The sequence below is a fragment of the Protopterus annectens genome, chromosome 14.part0 (genome assembly GCF_019279795.1).
Source record: "Protopterus annectens isolate FY-2018-M chromosome 14.part0, PAN1.0, whole genome shotgun sequence".
NCBI lineage: Eukaryota > Metazoa > Chordata > Ceratodontiformes > Protopteridae > Protopterus > Protopterus annectens.
The window spans coordinates 778,891,108-778,916,886 of record NC_056748.1 but is presented as its reverse complement, the minus strand read 5'-3'; the positions used below and the strand labels follow the sequence as shown (position 1 = coordinate 778,916,886).

Sequence of the window (25,779 nt, the reverse complement as noted above, 5' to 3'; positions counted from 1 at the left end):
ATATAATATAATATAATATAATATAATATAATATAATATAATATAATATAATATAATATAATATAATATAATATAATACAATACATGTTTGTATGCATCTAATTAAGATCCAAATATTACTTATCATTTTTTTATTTACTAAGCTATAAAATGAACCTATTTTAAATACAAATTAAGGTTTAAAATAAGTTAGTCTTTTCCACAACACAGTTCTAAAAAATGGTAAATAATTCTTGGGTCCACACTGCATAAGTATGAAGAATGTTCGACTGTAAGCAAGGATTCCTTAATAAGATGTAGTAACACACCAAGCTGAGAAAAGTGTAGTTACATTGCATGAGTCCAAATGTAAATCATTTGATTAACTTATTTTGTTTAACAATATGCATTTCCTTTAAAACATGCACACCTGAGAAGATAGTACCTATTCTAGCCTTGTGTAATGCCTATTTACTTATTCATCAGGCTAGTAAAGAATCTGGACTTGAACGTATACAAGTTTAAAGGTTATGGGAAGAATTTTATCAAGAAGCAGAAGATGAGCCCAGATGCCTACATTCAAGTGGCTCTTCAGCTGACCTTCTACAGGTGAGAAATGCTGTCCCTTGCATATATAAAGCCATAAAATGCGACATTATTTGATTTATGAAGAAATGAATGTATGTTTAGAGCATGGTAAGTTGCTATGGATACTTAGAACAGAACTATAACTATCCTAACACTTCTTCCTGGATTTATGAAGAGATGAATGCCTAAAGAAGAACTTTGTATAGTGAGTAAAAGAACTACAATTATCCCAGTGTCCCATGCAACACACAAAAGCATCTTGCTACATATAAAAACAAGAAAGCAGGAAGACAGCTCCTGCTTCTCAGTTCTCAAAGGATGTGGTTAATGGAATCCAAACAACTGTCAGAAGTACAAATGTGAGCATTATTCTATCACCTCGGACTACTCAGATGCTTTTATATACCATGGTTCTTTGTCTCACGAGCCAAACAACATTCACAATGGCTGAGCATGCATATTTCTTCATGTGGGCCTGAAGCATTGATAATATTTTCACAGTTCTCATGAGTCAGGTGTGTGTTTGGCTCCTTAGTATTACGTTATGTCTGCTTCATGGCAGAAGGAAACAAGCAACTTACCTTGTCTTCCTTCCCTTGTCTCATCTCTGCCTTCCCTTTACTCCATTTCCACTTGCCCTATACCCTCCTGAATGCCTTTGTGGGTTATTTCTCTCTCTCTCTCCACCACCCCTTCTGGTAAACATTACATGGGTCAAGAGCCTTTTCTGTGAGACATTACTACCAGAGATCAAGGGAGTAGTTATTTCATAAAGTCTGCTACCCATCCCTCCTCTCTATTCCTCTCTCCTCTCCGTTCACTGGTCTCATCACATCTCCTTGACACAATCTTGTGCATAAATACGTGCCTCTAGTCTCTTATTGATTTAAGTGAGAACTCTAGTGCCTCAAGCCATTGGTCATAGTCTTACCTCTCCTTTACATGAATATTTTTGGTAGTTTTCCTCTAGATTCTTTCAAACAGTTTAATATCCTTTTCCCAGTATGGCCTCCAGAACTGCACACAGTACTGAAGATGTAGTCTGACCAAGTCTCTGTATAGAGGAACCATTACCTCTTTGCCTCTAAGAACTACCCCAGCAAAGATACACTTCTGCCATTGCCCTCTCATTCCATTCCTTGTGGTACAATCCATATGAAATTTGTATCCCCATTTCCATTTCCTGCTCTGGTGCTATCAGTACCCGCAGATCCATTTCCTGCTCTCTTGCTATTACTACCCCCTAAATCTATTTCCTGCTCTGTTCCTATCAGTACCCCCTAGATCCATTTCCTGCTATGTTCCTATCAATTCCACTCTACCCCAAATGATACTTCACACCAAGGTTGTTGCAGCCTAAGTACAATGTTTTGTACTAAATCACGATTTACCATCAAAATGTTGATTGCACAGCTGAATGTGCACATTGTCGACAAATTTACCCAGAATCCATACTGCTGACTTTTCAGAATGCCAAAAAAAAAATTAACATCCACACCTAAAAACAAGTGCTAACATGGGTCAAAAAGAGGGCAAGAATTTGCACTTCAAAATGTTGATGTTTGACTGTTTCAGCCTTCGGAATTCAGAGTTCACGTAAGTGGTGTCAATGTGCAATCAACATTTTGATGGTAAACCCTAAATCACAACTAACCACACAGTATAAATGAGGACTGAGGGCAAAATGACTCAGATCCTTGCCTTCTCCCATAGAATGGAAGCTGTATTTAGCATGCTAAGTTCTCTATCTAGTCCATGACAGGGAAGAAGGGCTGTCCTGAGCACTGTTAATTCCATAGTCATTTCCAACAAATGAAAGCTGTCTTGTAAATGTTCAATGTCCTACACTCTTCTGAAGGAGGGCAGCAGACCTGTCTTCAAAATGTTTGCCTGTTTGCCCTTCAATGGAAAATAGGGAATGAGACCATGTGTATTTGATTAAAATGAACTGTTTGCTTGTTAACTTTGTTTTCAACCTTGATATGAGTCAAAAGTCAGAAATAACTTTTCAAAACCATATCTATAAACATATTACTTCCAAATTGCTTTTCAAATCAACAGATTACCTTCAGAGTTACACACTTCAAACCAACAAATATGGTCCCTAGAAGTATCTTAGTTCTTCATTTGTTAAACATTGTAACAAATCCTGTAATAAAAAGGGATCCTTCACCCACACCAGTTGATTTTCAGCATATACTCTCTGTTGCTGAAGTAAATATATTAAACAGGTTATGAAGCAAGTGAAACCTGAACATTGTAAACAGAGTAACAATGGTGTAGATAGTCATTTATAGGAAACTTAATTGTACTATTAGTTTCATATGTTTCTGAATATGTTCTGTAGGATCCTCAACAAACATAAAGCATTTCCTTGTTTCTATTCCTTTCTAAAGTGAGGGAAATATATGCATGCAAACAGGGCGAGCCTTAGATGAAATTAACCCTTAGATGAAGGATTTTATGTTGCCTCTCTGCTGACACCAGTTCTGAACTGCACCCCCCAAAGTATCTCTCTCCCACAGTTCCCACTTGTTCTGGCCTCCACACACAATCCAGGCAAATTACTTCTTTCCTGTTTTCTTTTTTTCCTACTTTTGTCTCACTCCTAGCTTTTGCTCCATCCTTTCAACACATCATAACTGGCCAACACTGTACTCTAATAACTGTGGAGAAAACACTTGAATTAAGCAGGTGTCTGGGGCCACTAGGCTACAAAAAGCTAAATTGTTCTAGATACTCTGATGTGCATTTTAGACGTTTTTTTTTCCAAACTTCTGATTCAGTGATGACATGAACAAAACAGATAGAAATTGAATCTTTTTCCTTTCAAGGAAGAAGTAAGATTTATCCAAGGCTTAATACTCACAGATTACAACATAGTATTTTCCAATAAACAGAAAAAACAAATGCTTGTAGTGATACATAAATCATTATCTGGAAATAATACCTGCCTCCTTATCTCCCCAAAAGCATCACCACCTGTACACTCCCTCATATTAGAGTGGGATGAAAGCAAACAACAAATGGCCACTGTCAAGCATTTCAAGTTGATGCTGTCGTCCATGTGCACACCATGCCTCCTCACCCCTACCCCATAAGACAGACAGCCACCTTGTGTGTACTCCTCTGATATTAGACTAGAACAAAAGTGAAAGAGCAAGCTGTCAGACTTGTATTTATAGCATGCCTCTACCTCTACCCACCAAAAATAATGACTTGTATGTATGTCTGACTGAAAGTAAAGTGAAACAATCATATCACAAGGAAACTAGGAACCAAACACCACAACCAAAATCAGGAAAAAGCCACGACCAGTCAGGATCAACAATGTCCAAGGTAAAACAATATTGACCACAGTAATGTATTCCAACATGCTTCTCCAAGATAAATATATACTAGACGAGATATAGCAGTCTTGTTTGCATACCTCTGAGGTTTATTAGTGAGGAAAGTTAAATAAATAATTGCCAAACTGTCTCCAGTCAGCCCCAACATAAGCTATAGCAACCTTCTGTGCACACTTCTGAGCACGGCTAGTTTTAGACCAAATGGGATCCAGTGGAAAGGCTGAAAATGGGACCCCCCCCTTACTAAACCTGTGTCAAAATCCCCTTATATAGCTGGACAGGGTCTGAGACTACGATACTGTCAAATGAATCTATGGGTCTAGATGTACTGGGATGAATTTTATGCCTTGTTTTTTAAAGAATATTACTTGTTAACTGCTAGACAGAAAATCAGCTATATCAACCTTCTGAGCATACCTCTGAGCAGCAGCAGTTGAATTAAGTAGGCCATCTTTTGCTGGGCAGGAGTAATGACATATGTATGACAGCAGCAAGAAACAGTAGATAGAATAAGGGATATTATTTTTCTGCATGCTTTCACACGTGAAAATGCATGCTGATGCTGCTCTTGACAAACCAAGTCTATCACAAGACATGAACACACAAACTGTATGTTTGCCTACACTCAAAATAAGTAAACACCTGTTCATGTAAAGTATATTTCTACATTACACAGAAAACAAGAACACATGGATAAAACCCAAATAAAGTCTGGGAAGACATAAAAACTCCACACAGAAAGAAACATAGCCAAGAAATCAACCAAAGAACAATGCACTGTGAGATGCCAACATTAAATGCTGCACCACATAGCAAATAATTGATTGCTTTCGTACAAAAACTGTTGAGACCATCAAAGACAGCAAATTATGTTATGCAGTGCTGATGTTTGATTGTGATGTAAGGTGAAAGAAATTATGGCTAACTTGGTGCTCTTAGACACACAGCTACACCTATCATCCACATGCATACATAAGCTATAGCAGCCATCATTAAGCAGTGTCAGTGGCTCAACAGGTAGCACACTGCTTGGGTGCTGAAAACTGAGAAGGCAGAAGGAGCCAGGTTAAATAACAGATGTCCTGCTTACCAATCAATTATGGCCACTTAAATGGCTGCATACAAGCATCTCAGATGTGTGATTATGAAATAACATCAGCAAGGCATATTAGACAGACTAACTTGCTTCACTCAAATGCACACTACTAATATAAAGTCAGACTACTTTACTTAATCATAATTTAAATCAATAGACCCAACAATCATAGCCAGTTTGTTTGACTGTGCAAAGCTTAGATGTCTCCTAGTCGCCTCCTTCCCTACCTCTCATTCTTGTCCCCTAATGTGTATATATAAATTTCTTTCTCAAAAGGGACTATCAAACATGTTCATATTTTTGCTATTTTTAGTTAAAAACTGTCAAGATTTGTGTTTGAAATATCTATAGTTCACCTACCTCTCCTTGCCTATATTAATGCTTTATTCATTCTTTTACAATCCATTCTCTCTCGCATTAACTTTTCTGTATAAAACAAAATCTGCCATGTATAAATGACTGTCTGTTTAAATGTGACTCTTGCTGTCATATGGAGCTTTTCTCTGCATGACTCCACTGGAAAGGAGTTGTATAGCTCAACTGGACCATTCAATTTAACAAATGAAAATAAATAGATTGTTGAAAAAAGTAATGCTTAAAATAATGCATTTCAAATTTGTTTCAAACATACACACATCCATTCACACTAGTTCTGCAAATATATATTAATAGCTGTGTAACAAGAACAAACGAAAGTGGGGATCAGTCACTTTTATCCACAGATAGCCCTAATACTCAGCAGTTAAAATCACTTCAACTGTGTGGACCTTAGACAGCTGTCTATGAAAAAGGGCTGCAGTAATAATGTATTTCAACTTAGTTTCCCACAAACAGTTGCACAGTAAACTATTACAGCTTGTTTCACAAATACATAATAGTCTTGCAAAGCAAGAATAATGCCTGTTCACTTTACCAAACAACAGCAGCAGGTTCAGACATTTCAAATCTCAGACAAGCCTAGTATCCAGCAGTTGTATCCAGTTTGTTGACTTGTGCAGGTGAGATGTCCGATTATAAGAAAATGGTCATCCCAGAAGAGTTATATCTAAAGAAAATATAACTACCATCAATCCCAAATAAAGGAGAGCTATATTTAGAATAAAAACACTAACTGCTAATATTTTAGTACACAAAGCAAAAAAAGTGGCATCTAGACTAAATATTATACATAGCTTCATGTAATCCTGAGACATGCATGTTTATTCAAACATTTCTGAATTACAGCACCCATCTGCAAGCACAGTCTTTCATAGATTCATAAGTAATCACATGGCTAGCTGCCATTGCAGGCAGTTTTTAAGCCTAACTAGTTTCCATTTTTGTGCTCAAAATAATATGTCCCATTTGGTTATAGATTGGCCTTACCCATGAGAATAAATGGGATCATACCATAGATAATTTGAGGGCACCCATGCATGGGATACAGCATTTCGGAGCTGCATTGATCCAATAGTAATATAAGGGGCAGTCCTGGGGTTAATTTTCTGTTTCCCATCCATAGATCTAAGCTGTACTTGAAAATGGACAGGGATGAACTTTGTTTTATGTGGATAGGAAGCCTGTTCCACAGTAGTGGTATCCTCTGTGAAATATACCTGTTCCTACAAACCATTCTGTTGATGTTGCCAAAGAGATTTAGATCCCTAGAGTATGTATTTCAAATGACATTTAACTTGCTGTTGCGCAGTAAATCCATCAGTAATAGGTCAGAGGATGCCTTGTATGCTAGACACAGGTCACCTCTAAGTAGTCTGTAGGATACAGAGTATTGTGACAGGGCTTTGAGTCATTCCATGCAGGACATGTTGTTTGGGCTTTTTATCCTTTTAGTAAGATATCTCTGTGGGCATTCCAGTTGTTGTATGTGTCTGGATAGATGCATGCCATAGGGGACATTATATTCAATGACTGGCCTAATGAAGGTTCAGTAAGGGGAACAATGACATCCATAGATCTAGGCACAATCCTTTTGTTTATAAGCTGTGCAATATAGAATAACTTTCTAACAGCAATAGACACATGGTCAAAAGTTAGGTCACTGTCCACATAAGTTCCAAAATTCATAACAACTGGGTCAACTCTTAGTGGTGTATTGCCAGTGTGGTAGTTCCTTTGGGTAGATGACTTCCCAAAGGATACAATAATGCATTTTCTGACATTTAGTTTCAGTCCATGATTTGCAACCAGTTATTTATTTGACACAAACCTTCTTGCAGGATGGCCAAGTCATTTGGGGATTCAATGACTGATCCTAGCTTGCAGCCATCTACAAACTTAGTCAGCCAGAGCCCTTTGGTATTGTTTTTACTTCAAAAAACTAGATTCCAAGTAGGAGAGGTCACAGCACAGAACCCTGAGTGACTCCTGTGGTGACTGGTCTCTTTGTTAAGGTAACTTCCCCTATTTTGATTATCTGTATCCTATCTGTGAGCCATCTGGCAATCCATTGGGTAACATAGGAGTTTATTCTCAATTTAACTTTTCTACTATGCCTGGGTGGGGATCTGTTTCAAAAGCTTTGGCAAGGTTAAGGTATACATCATGTACCATTTAGCTTTCATGCATTGCTTTGGTGACCTTTCCAAAATGATCTACCAGGGTGAAAAGCATGATTTGCCCTTGATGAATTCAAAGTGAGACAGGTCCAGTGTTTGGAGGTTCCTTATGTCCCGACTGATTAATTCCATGATAGGTCTTTCCATGGCTTTGCATATGGGTCTGATCAGACTTATGGGTCTGTGGAATGGCCTTCTTTATGCTGGGGAATGACTGCAGCTGTTCTCTATTTGCTTAGTACAAAATCTGTATGAAGGCTTGATTTAACAGTGTTGCTGGCAGTGTGGCTAATTTGTGCTTCGTGCTGCATCCAGGAATATTCCAGGACCCATAATGCAGTATGTTGAGCTTTTGATAGCACTTTTAAGACTTGTTCTTGTGTGATATTTGGAGGTGAGCCAGTTTCAGGTGAATCTTGACGACGGCCAGAGGGGAGAGAGGGGTAAAATTAGAGCTAAATTTATCAGCAAGAAGGTTAACTATATCTTCAGCCTCAATGTAGGTAACATCATTTATAATCAACTCAGTGCATTGCTGTGTTGTGATTTTGAGATTACAAACATAACTAAAAATGTCTTCTGATTGTCTTTGACCTGGATAGATATTTTAGCCTCAAACATGACTTTTGGGGATTTTTTAAACTTCTGATTTGTTTGTTTATTTCACTGACAAGGGCTCTAACATTCTGGGAATTACTCTTCTTACTTCAGGCAAAATAATTTTCCTTTTATTATAAGGCTTGTTGATGTTATGGCTCCACCATGTGACATTGTTTCTGAGGTTTACCCTGCACGTGTTCCTACAGGATACAAGTGCACCTATGCATCTCTTTACATGCTGGTATAGTGTGGTGGTTTACATGTTTGCATATTCAATGGAGTTAACTGGGTTTGGTGAGTATTTGAAATTTGTCAATGTATCAATTAAGAGTAGGTAGTTTGTCTTAAAAAAATTCTAAAGGTATATTGGGTTGCAAGGATCTCAGGTTTCAGTTTTATCTCAAAAAAGACTGTTTTATGGTGAGATCCATGGTCAGATCCAACAAGTGATGAAGATACGCAAGGGATTGTGCAAGATTCTCCCATATTAATGAGGACATGATCCAAGATTTTAGTGCCATACTGTGTACTCTGTCAACACAAATACACTGGAACAATTAGTCAAAGTCCAGGAATCCATGTGTTTGTGCACTAGTGGTAGTGTAGGCTTCCCAGACTATAGATGGATATTTTAGGTTCCCTAAAACCACACATTTTTTCTGTAGCAAATTTGTCATACAAAGGAGAACAATAACTACTTACCATTACAATATTTTTGCCAATTAATGGTGACCTCAGAGTGGATTATATTAGCAGAAGACATGAGGGATTTATCCCCTCACATTAAAGGCCTTTCTCCACAAATGTTCTTTTCATACAAATGTGCTGTAGTCAACGACAGTAAAGATCCCCCACTTGCTTTACAAAAATTCACATTAGTCCTGCAATACCAGAATAATGATTAACTTAAGCAAATGACAGCAGACCATGGTAACACTTTCATCCACAGATAACTCCTGTACCTAATATTTTTTTTACTCCTCAGATGTCTGACTGTAATGAAAATAGTAATAATGCCCATACTGTTGTATTCATCTCTATTACATGCACATTAAGCCAGTCACAGTAGGAAGTATTACAATGTGGTTCACATGAATCTACTGCCAATAATACGTGGTTACTTGCCAAGTTAAAAACAAAACACATTCTTCATACAATGCTGTTCTGATTAAGCTGCATTCTAACCACAGCATTTTCTTGCACCATCTTCATGATGCCACCAACTAAGAAGTCTAATGTTGTTTGCATTAAACCCTATTATTCAAAGTTTCTAGACTTTCTAATCACTCACACCCACAAAGAGTTAAACAATTCTCAGAGCCTTATCTTTATCATGGGTGAGACAAGGGAAAAAGCCTAGAAATTAAAGTGCAGCATTTTCCTTATTAGTTCCCTCACCCACAGCTGCTTTCAACAGGGGTACCATGTCAGGAGCATTTTTTAAAAACTTGGAAAAGTGCTCCTGACTAAGTGATGGACTAGGCAGGTACCTAATTTGTGTATACCCAAGGCCAGCCATGCATCTAAAAACTGCAAATATTTTAAACATAACTTTTCAAAAAATATTGCCTTGACAGTCAGTGAACAAATTAAGGTACATTTACCTTTTATAGGATGCTCAGACACATGGCCTCCTCTAATTTTGTCAAGGTCCAACTGATAACAAAAGTTAATACTTACATATAAATTAGGAAACATCCAGATGGACTTCAACAATGAAAAGAACATTGAACCAAGATGTCAATATGTGGGTATAGGACTAAACAGATCTAGTGGTGATATTGTAAAAGAAAGAGTTTCATTAGTTTGTTTCTTGATAGTATTGCAGTTGCTCTGTAGCTGATGGTGGCATGAATATTTTATTACTGAGGCAGTTTATATTGTATTATTCATGTAATATGCTTAATTTCTGATCTCATTTTACCCTGTATTGCATTGGTCCCCTGCTTATATTGCATTCTAATTCACTGACACCTAAAGTAACGTGTACTTCAGCTGAAAACTCACAGTTCCTTATGATGTATTGAAAATTTGTTGGGTTCACTTCCTTAATTTAGTGACTAATCAATTAATAGGAAAAATAAGAAAGGGCAAGATATAACTAACACAATCACACCAAAACAAACTGTTAATCTGGAATGTCCTGCAGTGGAGATATAAATAATAAGCAACAAACAGTGATTAGTGTTTGTATTTTCATAAAGGAGACAGATTCACTTGATTGAGAGGCATGATGAGAAATACAGTGATAAAAACCAAAAATGTACATTGCGACTATCCATATACAGCACACTATGCTGAAGATATTGTTGCTTGTTTGATGGTAATTATAAGATACTTATTAACAGAACTTGAGATTATTAACAAACAAGCAACTACCAAACACACCACAACACCTGAGATGGATTAGGCAGATGGTTAATGGAAGTCTGGCAGATTTTACACATCCAATGATAATACTGTAAATCTATGTATTATAAGAGAGACTCTGGCATCTTCTTATTCATTTTTTTACATCTCACTAATCATTAAAGAAAAAAAAAACATGTGAGAGTTGGTAGTATTGTAGTAAAAATGGAGAGAGAGAGAGAGAGCATTAACATTTTTATACCTTACAAACCCTTCCCAAACTACAGACTCTGAGTGCATTGTAATGTTCACCCCCATTATATGCAAAGCGTTCACCCTATTACATATGCATGAATATGCTGTGATAAAATGATACTGTATTTTACTTTGCCCTTTCAAACTTAGTATAAATTCCTTGCTATAATAAGACAGATCTACTTTGAAAGGTTGAACCTCATACAATCGCAATCCATTTTCACAAGATGAAAATCGAGAAAGCTTAAATACCTGAATGGTGAATTCTCCCAGGGTAAGTAAACACTTGCCCAACATGCCCTTTTCTCGACTGTAGTGTGATCACAGAGCTGTTATATATAGTTGGGGGGGCACTGCATTCCACATTTGTAGGTGTGGGGGGCATAGACCCCATGTAGGTGGGTTTTACGTACTTCGGTGTGTGTTTTGTAAGTTTGGCAATTCTTTACTTAACCTGAAAAGATATGCCGTTTGGGTATTTAAGCCTTTACTATTTTCGTTTCACAAAAATGGATTTCGATGATACGAGGTTCAACCTTTCAAAGTACATCCAATAAGACATATGTTTATGAAGACCATCAGCTTTTTGATAGAAAAATGCATGAAGCAGCCATTTTATTCAGTCTTAATTGATCATCTCTTGCAGCTACAATGGACGAAATCTTAATGGCAGCAGATATCCAGGGACTCAGGAGACATTTGCAGTACTGATGACTTTTGTTGATCATGGCTACATTTGATGAACATGTTTTTAGTCAGTTGATAGCAACTCAGCTGCTGTCAATCAAGTAAAACATTATCTAGGTAGGAATGTTGCCTAACAACCATTGTCAAAAAAAAAAGTGTTTCACTATAACATTGATATCTTAGAAGTATACCTAAGAAAGGAGCCTCTCACAAAATGCATTACAGGACAGTTTTAAAGACAAGATTGTGGCCATATATCTGAGACAAACAGATTCATTTAGAAGTACATTTCAAGAAACTGACAAAATGCTTTAGCATCAGAACACAAGTTAGAACTGTGCAGCATGTTTTTGTATGCAATCTCTGTTTACATGTTTTTGTATGCAATCGCTGTTTACATGTTTTTGTAGCAATCTCTGTTTACATTTTTGTATGCAATCGCTGTTTACATGTTTTTGTATGCAATCTCTGTTTACATGTTTTTGTATGCAATCGCTGTTTACATGTTTTCGTATGCAGTCGCTGTTTACAAAGTCCATCATATGAGCTGGATCCTGTAACTGCACACTGGTAAATGTAACCTGCATTATCTGCAGGTTCTTCAGACCGGGTGATGACTCTGCAGCAGCCATTGTGTATATGGTATTTGTGGAAAAAGGGTTTTAAGCAGTTTATGGCAAGCAACCACATCCAAAGAGAAAAAGTAAAAATGCCACTAGAATTGCTAGAGAAACTACCAGCACCTGGGGTGGGGGCAATGAAAATATATGATCCTATTCTCAGAAACAATTACTAGCACTCTGAGCCTTACAACTTTGCAAAAGACAAATTTCAAGAAATATCTGACTATTCATACCAGTTTTTTTTTTTTTTTTGGGGGGGGAGATAGGTAGTACAACTAGTGCCTCATTCCTGTCCTAAAAGCCCCGTGTTCTAGTTTGTGACCCAATCTAAAACATAACAATATTTCCCATTACATGAAGAAATATACAGGAAAATTCTATGAAACTGCTAAGCTTACTGTATCTAGCACAAGAATAATGAGAGATGTAAGAATATCAGCTCAGAATAAAAAAATACCTATTTCACAAAATGAACAGGCTAGTACTTTCATCCCTTGCTGCTTGCCACAATACCCTCAGACTATTTAGATTCTTGCTTAGCCCCGGACTTAATCTCTATCATTATTTGACTAAATGAAGTGCGGACTGGTGTTGTGGGAGAATTGGTTTATGCCTGATGCATTTACAGCATCATTCACAAAGTATCTAAAATATGTAAGTCAGTAATAGTTGCATTAACATTATTAGACAATCACTAGTAACTGCTTCCATGCTATAACTTCAGCACAGTGATAATTAGGCCTACTTAGTGCATCACTTATAACAATGGAGTAACAATAAATGTGTTCTCAAATGTAATACTAATTTCTCAAAGTATGACGTTATACTACAATATTTTAATTGCAAAATATGTAGGATATTAGAAACAGATTTTATCTGTATGACTTGTAAATGTTGGCTATTAAAGAAAGGTATCTATTAAAGTAGCAGCAATAAACATCTAATGCCTTATGTACTAAGTAGTTATCCGAACGGTGAAGAAAATATCATATCATACTTGTGTATTAAAAATAGGAACTTCCAAGCAAGAGTAGTTCTCCTATGAGACAAGAGCATCTACCATTTTAAAGAGTGCTGCTATAGATAGCAACCATATAAACCCACTACATGAAAAATGATGAGTGGATGGGAAACCACAAATTTGTCCCAGGGGATCCACCAGTATCCCTCATTGACAGTGGCGACAAGTGCTGACTGAGGTTTCTTTTTGGGGATAAACTCTTGGCTAGGCTTGTAAGGGCACCAGGGGCATGCACCTAGTAACCTCCTATGATCCTATTTAACACACCCCCAAACTAGAGAAAAAAATCTTACAAGAGCAACTGACAGCACAGTTAAACAGGCAATATTCCATTCAATAATCATTTATGACAATAAATTAACAAGAGTAAAATGCTGAGCTCAGTGTTGATCAGCTGGTTAGATTTAAATGGAAAAAAAAAACAGTGGTATAACAAAAGAAACAAGTTAAAACATATGTCTTAAACATTAGACATAAGAACTGCCGATACAGATTGTGCAGATGCCTGCAGGAGAACAGCAGCAGAGATTTCTATAATTAAATTCAGTGGTCATCAGTATCAAAACACTCTCCATGTGCCTGTCTTGGGCAAGATTAATGACATCTCAGAAACCATCACCCTACTGAAAAATGATGACAAAATGTCTTCCACTCTGCATGTGGGAACTAATGATGAGAAAAATGCCAAGAAGGAGACGTAGTATGAATTTTTGTAACTGGGGAAGAATGCAGAAATTCTATCAGCATGGCAGGTTCAGACATTTTACATGTTCCACTTTGTCGCACAGGAAGAACTAAAACATCAGCTGCATTTAAAGCATACAGAAACAAAAGCCACACGCAAATTGTGAATTTATTTTATAAAGACATGCTGGTTGATTTCACTTGCTAAACTTCTCCTAAGTATTATATTTTTCTTTGCCCACCCCTATGACTTGTGCCATTGCTGAAAAGAGTCCAAGAAACACCAGTACACTGTCTTCTTCATAAATAAGGGAGGGAAGGAGGCCTAATGGTAAAGGTGTTTGCCTTACAAACACAAGGTGCAGGGTTTGAGTCTCACAAGGGATAATTGGCTAAGCTTAAAATGACTCGCAAGGGCAGTTAGCTTAGTACTAACCTATGAACCTATAAACAAAATTAATTAATTAGCATCTGAGAAACATTCAGTAAAAGATGACAACTTGGACAGAGTTTAACCGTTCACCCATCATAGCCTTGAATCTGGAAATAAGGAATATTGACATTTCATGAGGAATATATTTGTGTATGCAAGTATATAGTAACATTATATTTTTACAAGAAAGATATGCAGTTTTACTGTATAACTTATTCCAAACCTAATAATATATACTATGAATTATGTGGAACTAAGAACAGCTATAGTTCAATGAAAGAAGTTTTAAAAAAGCCATACTCTTCCATGGGTGTAGCAAAACATATATCTTGTATACCACAGCATACAATTTGTAATCAAAGTTTATTTATACAAAGAAATGTGCCAGAATTTTTTTTTTGTTCCTACTGCAGTTGTCTAAATTCAGCCATGCCACACAGCCCCCCGTTAATCATCAGATCTACCTTCCTCAACTTCAAACCAATTGTTCCATCAAACCAGGACATATCCCAGCCCTCCACAGGATAGGGAAATCCTACTTGTAAGCTTTTGAGGAAACTGTAAAGCAATCAGTGCATTCTATTATGGCACCAGCCTGACAGCTATGGGGAACTTATTTGTATACCCTTCCCAGTGTCCCATCTATTTTCCCATGTGTGTTACATAACTGCATGCCTTTGGATAATCTTAATTGGTCTTGACCTGTAATAGCAAGTCCTTTGGCAGAAATCCTACTTCTCTGCTGAGACAGGAGACATGACAAAAATGCCACTCTTTCCTATCCCCCAAATGACTCTTCAGAGAACAATCGCACAAGTTAAACCCAAGTCACCTGGGTCACAATTACAGCTCTGCTCGTTTATACCATGGAGCTAGTGATTTATTTTTTTAAACAGCATATTTATTACAGTTTATGATTGCCCAGTTTGCTATTTTTTTTCAGAATTTCTAGTTGACTTATTTTTTTTTTAAGTCTGTTGCATAGGGTACAGCATCAAGAGAACTATATCTGGGTCTGGGTCCCAGGCCACACTTGAGGGGCACCTATGTTTTGGAAGCTTATATGCAATCATAAGTGTTGCTGAATCATGGAGCTTGTATTGAGGATAGACAGCTACCAAAAACATCACCTCCCTCCATTCCAAATGACTATTGCATATTAACTATTATATGTCCAGTAGCACAAAATTAAAAAAAAATCTGCAATCAATGCCTTGAATATATTGGGCGTGATGTCCTCTTTCAGCAACACTTTTTCTAAAATTCAGCATAATCAAAGCCATATATCAACTGACAAATCAAATCTTAAGAGATATGGAGAAATGTCTCATCTCTGGGGCAATATGTATTGACTTAAAACATGCCTTAGACACTGTGGCAATAAACTTCTCATGAACAAATTAGCATCCTTCAGTTTCTCAGATCCAATACTCAAATGGATTATAAATTGCCAAGTAACAGAGCCTTCTAAATTAAATACAGTGACAGCAGATATGATACAGGCACACTTTCTTTGGCAGCATTACACGGTTCTGCTCCAAGAACCCTTTTGCTGTCATTTGTTATTGACTTGCCCTGGGACATCCCCAATGTCAACTACATTCTCTGTGCAGATGATGTAATTCTAATAAATGCTACTAGTTTCCCTAAACTACTATAAAAATATCTTCAGAACAACAAATTTGCCAACAACTCTTCAAACAAAACTACTGTTATGACATTTGGTACTACCCAACGACCCCTCTAGCAAACCCTACTAGAAATCCTTTACATTTTACTCATTTCAAACATGGCCTGGCCTCTTATCAAGTCACCATCATTCCTTTACAAAACACATAGAACAAGCTACACATGAAATTTAAAAATGTTCTCTATACTGTAAGTTCTGAACATTTTTGTTTATTTTATTAGTAGTATATATCATAGGTTCATAGGTTGATACTAGGATATCTGCCCTAGGGCATTTACAAGCCTAGCCAGAGTGTGTTTGGCTTTCGCCACCCTTCTTAGATTAGTTGACTGTGCCTTTGCATAGTAGGTCACAGAAGATAGCCCATTTAAGGTGAGTTTACCGTGCCTCTGTCTAGCAGTGACACAGAAGAGATCCCAGGGGTAAATTTATGATCTTCCATCCAAACGTCAAGATTCTTCTTGAAGAGGGTCATTGAGGGGCTCTGTCTGACATGGATTGGGATTTTGTTCCAGAGTGAGGGGAGCCTCTGGGATATGAATCTGTCCCTTCAGCATGTTCTATTTATTTCTGTGCTGAGGTTTAAGTCACTGGAGCGTGTAGTTCTGATGGATTTGGATTTCTTGAGGTGGAGCATGTCCATTAATTCTGGGTTGGACATGGCTTTATATGTCAGGCACAGATCGCCTCTGAGTAGGCGGTAAGCAACTGAGTAGAGCTGGGTTTATTTAGCCTAACTGCGTAGGGCATCTGTTTGAGTCCCTTGATCCTCTTGGTGAGGTACTTTTGGGGTCTTTCTAGTTGTAGCAGGTGTTGGGTAAGGTACATCCCAAATGGGGCATTGTATTCAATTAGGGGCCTGATGAGTGATGAGTAGAGGGGCACAATGACCTCTCTTGATATAGATGTGAACCCCTTCATGATAAGGTGGGCTATATAGAATGTCTTTCTAACCACATTGGCAATGTGATTGTCAAAGGAGAGATTGCAGTCTACTTGGGTCCCCAAATCCCTAATTACTTCTTCTGTACTTAATGGATTATCACCTATGTGGTAATTTGTGGGCACTTTGTTTTTCCCAAAGGGGATGACTATGCACTTTTTGGCATTTAGATTTAGGCCATGGCTCTGGCACCAGTTATCTGTCTCTGTGAGACCTTTTTAGAGGATGCTTGTGTCAGCCGGCGAGTCAATTATGGCCCCCAGTTTGCAGTCATCTGCAAACTTTGTCAGCCATAGTCCTCCTGTGTTAGCCTGTACCTCAGAGAAATATATACGGAACAAGAGAGGTCCCAGGACTGAGCCTTGTGGGACGCCACTTGTAACTGGTTTAGAGTTTGGCATGGCACCTGCAATTCTGACCATGTGGGTTCTATCCCTAAGTCAGTTTGTAACCCATCTTGTGACATAGGGGTTGATATTTAAGCTGGTGAGCTTATTTATGATGCCCGAGTGGGGTATTGTGTCGAAGGCTTTTGCAAGGTCAAAGTAGGCTGTGTGGACTACCTTCCCTTCATCTATGGCCTTGGTGACTGTTTCAAAGAAATTGGCCAGGTTCAAGAGGCAAGATCTGTCCTTAACAAAGCCGAATTGGGTAGGATCCAGTGTTTGAAGGTTCTCAATGTCTTTGTTTATGAGTTCCATGATGATATGCTCCATAGCTTTGCAGACCAGGCTAGTTCGACTTATAGGGCGATAGTTTCTGGGGTCCGTTGTGGCACCACCTTTATGGAATGGGGCCACTGTTGCTGTACACCATTCTTTGGGTACATATCCTGTTGTAAGGCTGGGACTGAACAGTGATTTTAAGTGAGGGTTCAGTTCTTCTTGGAGCTCATGTAAAACGCAGCCCGGGACACCGTCCGGTCCCATTGATGCTGTGTTTTTTGCTTTGGAGAGGGCAGCTCTCACCTGTGCATCTGTGATGTCAGGGAGGCTACACTCTGTTGGGATAGTCATTTGCTCATTTGGGGAAAGGGGGGAGAAGTTTGCACTGAACCTGTCTGCCAGGATGTTGGCAATGTCTGTGGGTTCACTGTATTTTTTTGTCATTTTGCACTAACTCAGAGCATATCTGGGAGTTTCCACCCAGGTTTCTGACATAACTAAAGAAAGCCTTGTGATTATCTTTAGCGTCTTGTGCATTTTTTCTTTCGAAGCTAGCCTTAGATGATTTTTATGAGGGATCGTAGTTTCTTGCTAGTACTGATCAAAGTTGCCTTCCTTTTCAGGGATTTTGCTATCATGTAGTAGCTTCCTGCTTCTGCTGTACAGCTTATTTATGGCTCTGGTTCACCAGACAGGTCTCCTGCCTTTGGAGGAGTGTGTCTTGGTTTTATTTGGGATAGCACAATCCATGCATTCCTGTAGGTATCCATAGAATGCGTTTGTAAAGGATTTTGCGGTTTGGGCCATATTTTCCACTGGCCCTGGGGCTTTGAAGGATTCCACCTCGGTTTTGAGAAGTGGGAAGTTTGCTTTTGAGAAGTTTTTGACTGTGGTTTCCTTTGCTGGGGGTGAGGACGGGATATGGATGTCCATAGTGATTAATTTATGGTCAGATCTTACCAATGAGGGGTATACCTCTGGTATGGAACATAGAGTCCCCATGTTGGTGATGATCAGGTCCAATATGTTTTCCCCTCTTGTGGGAGTGGTGACCAGTTGTTCCATAGCATTTGAGTTTATAAATTCTAGGAACCGTTGGGCAAGGGTGTTGGGGCTTGAGTAGTGCTCCCAGTCTATGTTTGGGTAGTTAAAGTCACCCAATATAATGGTGTTTGGAGAGACCTTCATATTCTCCAGTGTCTTCAGGAAAGCTGAGTGGGGTTCCTGAGTTTGGGAGCATGGTCTGTAGCAGGCTACAAACTGGAAGGCAGTTTTGCCCACTGTTAGTTGCACATGGATGGTCTCAGATGCTTCATGCAGTGCCACTAGCCTGAAGGTATGGGTATCTTTGATGAATATGGATACTCCCCCTCCTGTTGTGGTTCGGTCCGAGTTTTGGACCCAAAAAGCATGGTATGAGGTATAGCCTGGTAGTGCTGGGGTGCTCTCGGGAGCCTTGAACCAGGTTTCTGTTACTGCACAGATATCGATATTCTCCATACTGAGGAGAGCCTCGAGTGCGTGCATCTTGAGGTTTAGACTTCTGGCGTTGAGCAGCATTACCCTTAGTTTCTTTTTCCTTGTGTTGTCTAAGGAGGTGGGTTTGCCTTTTGAGCCTTGCCTGAAAAAGGCACTATGGAGGTGGCAAGAGCCTTGGCCAGTATTCGAAAACCCAGGGGTGACAGGTGCAAGCCATCCCTAGCGAAGCAATGTGGCTTGTCAAGCATGTCATCCCAGGCTGACAGACACTGGATCCCCTTTGAGTGACACCAATACTTTAGCCAATTGTTGAAATTGATAATTTTGTCTTTATACTGTGGTATCATTCTTGGTGAGGGTAAGATGCTACTCAAGGTCAGGGTCATACCGGCCTGGGCCACATGATCAGAGAGCTCCTCTATGTCCCTTTTCATGTAATCCAGAGAGGTACGTGTCAGGTCATTCACACCAGCATGGACAATGACGGAGTCATATTTGTACTTGCTTAGGAGTGACCTGAGTGCTTGTGTTATGTGGCGGATCCTGGCACCCGACAGGCAGCTTACAGTGACCTTCTCCTTGTTCAGCCTGGTGAGAGGGATGTCAGTGTGTCTGACAATAGAGTCTCCTATTACAAGTGTATTAGGTGTGTTGTTTAGCCTTAAGGGCTGTGGCTGTGTGGCACACTGACTTTGTGAACTATGTGGTACGTGGGTATTGTTGTGGGGTAGCAGTTGTTGGATGTCTGCTTTGGAGGTCTCTGTTGCTTGGGCAGATTTTTATTTAGAGCCTCCAAGTATGTTTTTGTGTGTTTATGTGTTTGGTTTGCTGTTGTGATAGGTCTATGTGAGACTGGATTTGTGGTGTGTGCGATTACCTTCTCCTCCAGACTGACCATGCCAGTACTATGTTTAGAGAGCTCAGCCTCCAGTTTGGCTATATAGTTGCATCTCTCAAATATATTTGAGCTTGTTGGGAAGAGGACAGGGTGGTTTGTGTACATACGGCAGTTGTAACATTGCCTCAAGATTCCCATATTCACCAACTGGACTGGAGAGTAAACCTGAAACTGACTTTTGGACATGCCAGAATAGTATAAGGAATTACTTTTTGACTTGATCAAAATGGACCAATAGGGAGCCAAGTACTTAAAGGGAGTATAAGAGGGTGTAGTGCTTTAGTTTATTAGTGCTTACTTATAAGACACTTATCCTAGCTACTGCTGGGTTTTAGAAGGAAAACAGAGTGCTTACTTTGAGATTTGGAACAGTTCTAAGGGAAAAAGTGAAGAGCAGACTTTGTGGAGCAGGGAATAGTTTAAACCTGATTAAGCGGCGCTGCCGATGCTGCGCTATGCGTAAAAACGTGCAAAAGAGGGTTTTAAGAGAGGGGGATCAAGGAGTTTGGAATTGACCCAAAATGGCCAATAAAACTACAGTTTCTCGGCAGTAACCACTCCCACAGGGGCAGGCAGGCTGTTCAGTGTTTACCACTGCCACTGATGAACACAGACTTCCCTTTAGCCCAAGCAAGCAATGGCCTCTAAGAAACTTACAAACAGTTCAGAACAGCAAATCTGTAACTGAACTTTATATAGATAACTGACTGCTTTTTGCTTTATTTCATATTCTCTTTGACACAGTGTTTACAGTAATTTGTCCTTATCTACTGGCTGGGTTATGAGTGTAAAGTGTCTTAAGACCAGTTCAGTGAGCCCAGTTAATGAATAGAAATAAAAAGCAGTCGAAGCTTCTTACTCTTTGTACTAAGAGAGTTAGTAACAAAATGCCAGGTCTTATTCATCTGCAAATCTTTCTCTAAAGATCAGTTTGGGGGCATATAATTAGTAGGACCTTTTTAATTAAACAATATATGTAAAAGGGCAAGTCTGTGGTGGGACATTTGTGGTATACAGTGGTTTATACAAGCAACATTTTGTTTGGTGTTAAGTTGTAGCATGAAAAACCGTAATGCGTTTCTATTTCACTGCTGTCTTTGATCGGTCTCTGGAAGTACCTACATTTTCTATTTCACTGCTGTCTCTGATCGGTCTCTGGAAGTACCTACATTTTCTATTTCACTGCTGTCTCTGATCGGTCTCTGGAAGTACCTACATTTTCACTGCTGTCTGATCGGTCTCTGGAAGTACCTACATTTTCTATTTCACTGCTTTCTCTGATCGGTCTCTGGAAGTACCTACATTTTCTATTTCACTGCTCTCTGATCGGCCTCTGGAAGTACTTACATTTTCACTGCTGTCTCTGATCAGTCTCTGGAAGTACCTACATTTTCTATTTCAATGCTTTCTCTGATCAGTCTCTGGAAGTACCTACATTTTCTATTTCACTGCTTCATTTACTAGTGCAGTTCTCTTCAACCTTGGATTGCTTAATAAATCTATTAAATCTTTAAGGCACATGGGCATTTTATTTTAAGTTATAATAAATGCTCATTTAAAAATGTATCAAGTACATAGATACAGCACAGTAGCCATATCTTTGCAAGGTCTTGAAAGTCATGCCTTTGGTAAAGAATTTAGATATTGTAGGGATTGTATTTTCTAAGAGTGCTCTGATGTTAGTAGCAGGAAATACCAGTGGTACATTACACTTATAATGAAGAAACAACTTTATACGTGACAGACAAAGATATTAAGTCATGACAAAGGGAGCCTTTAGCTAAAAATGTTTAATAATTGTAATGTCTCACAGAATTGTTTAAGGGGACTGCATCCAGTATGTGGTACAAAGGCTTCAGTAAGGTGAAGCCAGGAAGTGTGTGTGTTTTAGTAAATTGCCAGCTCATCCAGAAAGTTTTGCAGGATGACATTTGTAGTCTTGATGCCCTTGGTAAAGGTAATGGCCATTACTTTGGACTTCCACAACCTTGTAGCCAACCTCAATCACAGCTGAATAAATGGAATATGCAGAAGCAGCTGTTCTATGTTCCACCCATTTTAAAAACAGAATCTATAATTCCGGGGGGTAGATTCCTTCACACAGAGAATTGTTGATTACTGTCTTCAGATGTCATTAAGCCAACATGATAACAGTAGGGTTTTACAAACATTAAGATAAAAGGTTTAAATGAAGACATTTTCTTAGTTAAAGGGCTAGGAAATAATTGAGCAGAGTAATGTTGTCAGGGGAAATAAGCGGCATCCATACTTACAAAGAGGCGTCTACAATTGTTAGGAAGGCGGAGTCAAGAGGCTCTGTACTTCACTGGATATCATATTAGTGTAGGAGTAAAGTTATAATACTGTATTCATCGGAGACATATATGAAACAGATGCATAATGTTCTAGCAAGTGGGAGTAAATGATAGATGATGTTTAGTTCTCAACAAGTACTGTAATTAAAGGCTTTAGTACATTTTATTTCTTTTTTCAGTTATATCTATATTCTATATAAAATATCTCAAGAAAAATGTGTAAATTATAATAAAAATAGTATCTCAGACTGTGGGAACAGCATTATTTATAAATGTATATTAGTTTGTTAAGCAGAGACCAAGAGGAATTAACTGTAGTTTTGATGTTTTAGGGACAATTGCAACTGTGCAAATTTCCTTATAACCCTTATCATAATTCTACATTTTATCATTACCAAAGTAACTGAAATTGGGTGGAAACACTGTTCTAGAGCAGGAGAGCTGTAAATAAGTAAATTCTGTCATTGGTGCTGAAACACCTTGCTGAGGTAAGAAGCACTGGAGAAACCTTGCCATATCTTGTATATTGAAGAGCACTGTAATGGTGCGGCATAGCACAGAGTGTAAGCAAGACTTCCTGGAAAAAAAGTATCTACAAAGCTAGGAAATACCTAACTTTAGAGAGGATACAGATACCACAAGTCCCTCAGGTTTGCAGAATGCTGTCATGTATACTGTAAGGCATAAAGCTAAAAATGCAGTTAAATACAGCACTGGTTTTCTGAAGCTGGGCACACAGTTCTCTTATAGTTTTGAAGTTTTTTGAGTAAACTTACCTCATTAATAACCAGCTTTGAGATGTGGTAACATTCCTGCAGTGGTGATAAGTAGCTTGTGTAGACAGGATAACAGTTATGCTTTTAGAGGATGTAGTATTAAAAAAAAAAAAAAAAAAACAGGATCAAGCCAGGTGCCAAGTTATCTGAAATCATGGTTATTAGTCCAACATCTCTTTGCTAGGCAGCTGCACCTTAGAGGTCATATTTACCTTTTGAGCTGGGCTTAGTTGCTCTATAATTAGACTGGCTGGCACAAACGGGGAGACTGTTGGATTCTTGCTGGTTAGAGACCTAGCTGATACACTCAGAGAGCAAAGATAATGTTCTCAGTCATTTACCAGGTAGTGGGATGTAAGTGTCACATAGTAAGCCTTATGCTGTTCTATACATTGTGGCCTAATGTGGAAATATAACATTTTATAACATTTCAAAATGATGGGAGATATACAGCAACTAAAACATCTTGTGCAGTGAAGGGCAGAGGAAGGGCTAAAGTTCAGTGCAGTATCTGGTAATATGGAATAGCGCTAAACTGCAGGACAGTGCAAAACTACACAGGAGGTTGAAATAAAATAAAAAAAAACAGCAAAGACTAGAGACAGAGAACTGAAATGAACACAGATGCTACACAAGAATTAAAATATAAAATGCCCTTAAAATAGCAGAATTGAAAGATGCAGTACATGTATTACTATTCAAACAATACAAAGCAACAAAGGAAATGTGTCAGAAATGCAAACGTAGCAACAGAAGAACCCACCATGCAGATTAGATTAGTTAAAGTGAAAATTCTGCAGTGTAGCACAGCTCAGTAAATGAACAGACATACCCCAAACACTTGCTTAACACATTGTGATGCATAGAATTGTTACAAAATTCCAAACAGGCCAATCAGCCACAGTCAAGGAAAGCAAAGCCAAAATATAGAGAAATTATGAATGCAAATCATGCTGGGTAAACATAGGTAATGCAACATAAAATTAAAAATGGAAGATGCACACACATGCAGATGGCAAGCAACATGCTAAATAGTAAGGTAGCCAGCATGCAGATGTACATGTGTGTATACACATGTATATATATATATATATATATATATATATATATATATATATATATATATATATATATATATATATATGGGTCCCCTTTAGTTGACCGAACCGACGATTCCCGACGACACGGAAGACGAAGACCAAACGACCGACAGGTAAGTTTGTGATTTGCCGACAGCGGAAAGACCGACAAGGGTAATGTGTGAGCGACTCGGCAAGTAAGTGACGGAGTTAGAGCAGTCAGGTAAGTGTGCGATATTGTGGGATTTTGGGTTAGGCTGTGGGAAAGGTGAGTGTGTGTTAGTGTCGTTGTTAGGGTTCGGGTAAGTGTGTGATAGTGAGGGACTGTAGTTTAGGGACGGGTTAAGTGAGTTAGGTTTAGAGTGCGGGTAGTGTGTGCGTGTCACGACGGGGCCCTTTATGTTTTTGGGTGGGTTAAGTGAGTTAGGTTAGGGTGCAGGTAGGTGAGTGTCGGACCTTGGGGTAGTGGGTTAAGTGAGTTAGGGTTAGGGTGCAGGTAGGGTGAGTGTGCGATAGTGGACCTTGGGGTTAGGGGGTTAAGTGAGTTAGGGTTAGGGTGCAGGTAGGGTGAGTGTGCGATAGTGTCGGACCTTAGGGTTAGGGTTTGGGTTAGGGCTAGTGGCTATGCTATGTAGTGTAATGTGTTGTTTACGGTGTCGGTGTAATGGTGTTGTTTTGTGTGTTGTCGGTTATCTGGTCTCGTGGTTTGTGTGTCGGCGAACTGGCGTGTCGGTCTTTTAAAGTAGACCCATATATATACATATATATATATATATATATATATATATACACACATATATATATATATATATATATATATATATATATATACACACACACACACACACAAACACACACACACACACACACACACACACACACACACACACACACACACACACACACACACACACACGATAGGGTGAGGATAATAACAATGTCCTGGGAAGTAATATGCAACAAGCATAGATACACAGATGAGGAAGGGGCAGCAAAGGAGCGGCATCCATAAACATTGCTAACCTGTAGGCTAGGCTACTCAGAAGGGTCTGAAATAGCCATGTTGCATTCAGTAATGCTTTTGCCTTTGGCAAGCACTTTTACCTTTGGTGAGTACTTTTATCAGCCTTGCTAACTTGTTTCTATATGCCATCAACTTTATCAACAAATTTAATGCAACAGCTAATATACTGCATTGTGTTTTTAACCATGCTGTATGCAGAACAGTCTGTGAATCATTTAGAATGTGGTGGATGCTATGTAAAGATATTAAGGGCAACTGACATAACCATATCTTTCTCCTTCCTCTGGTATCTAAGTTTTCAGTGCATGCATGATGTGACTTGTACTGATGGTAGATGACACAGACTGCCTTCACATATGATAATGGTTGGATTTTCTTGCTTGGCATCTGATTGCAAAACACTATCCCACATATGTCTAACATGGCCAGTATCAGAAATACATATTCCTGACTCATCAGCAGAGTCGGTGGATGGGCTAGCTTTGTCGTGACCCTTGAAAGTAATGTAAGATAGACAGCATAAGTAAAAGTATAAGATGACAACTTATAATATCGGTAAACTGATAAGTAATTATGAACAACAACAGAGCATATGATGCACCTCAGTGCTGCTGAAGTCAATCCTGGTGTCAGATTCCCTGAGAAACATGAGACCTATAATTGCACTGGTCCTAGGACTTCAGAAAATAA

General features: G+C 38.7%; 1 protein-coding gene across 2 annotated transcripts in view; it reads left to right on the top strand.

Moving 5' to 3' along the window:
- Nucleotides 1-25,779, top strand: part of CHAT (choline O-acetyltransferase) — a 683,939-nt gene that overhangs the window by 537,915 nt on the left and 120,245 nt on the right. For both annotated transcript variants that reach the window (XM_044056519.1, XM_044056518.1), the window contains exon 11: nt 466-588. In XM_044056519.1, the coding sequence (XP_043912454.1) occupies nt 466-588 (123 nt within the window). The remainder of the gene's footprint in view (nt 1-465; nt 589-25,779) is intronic.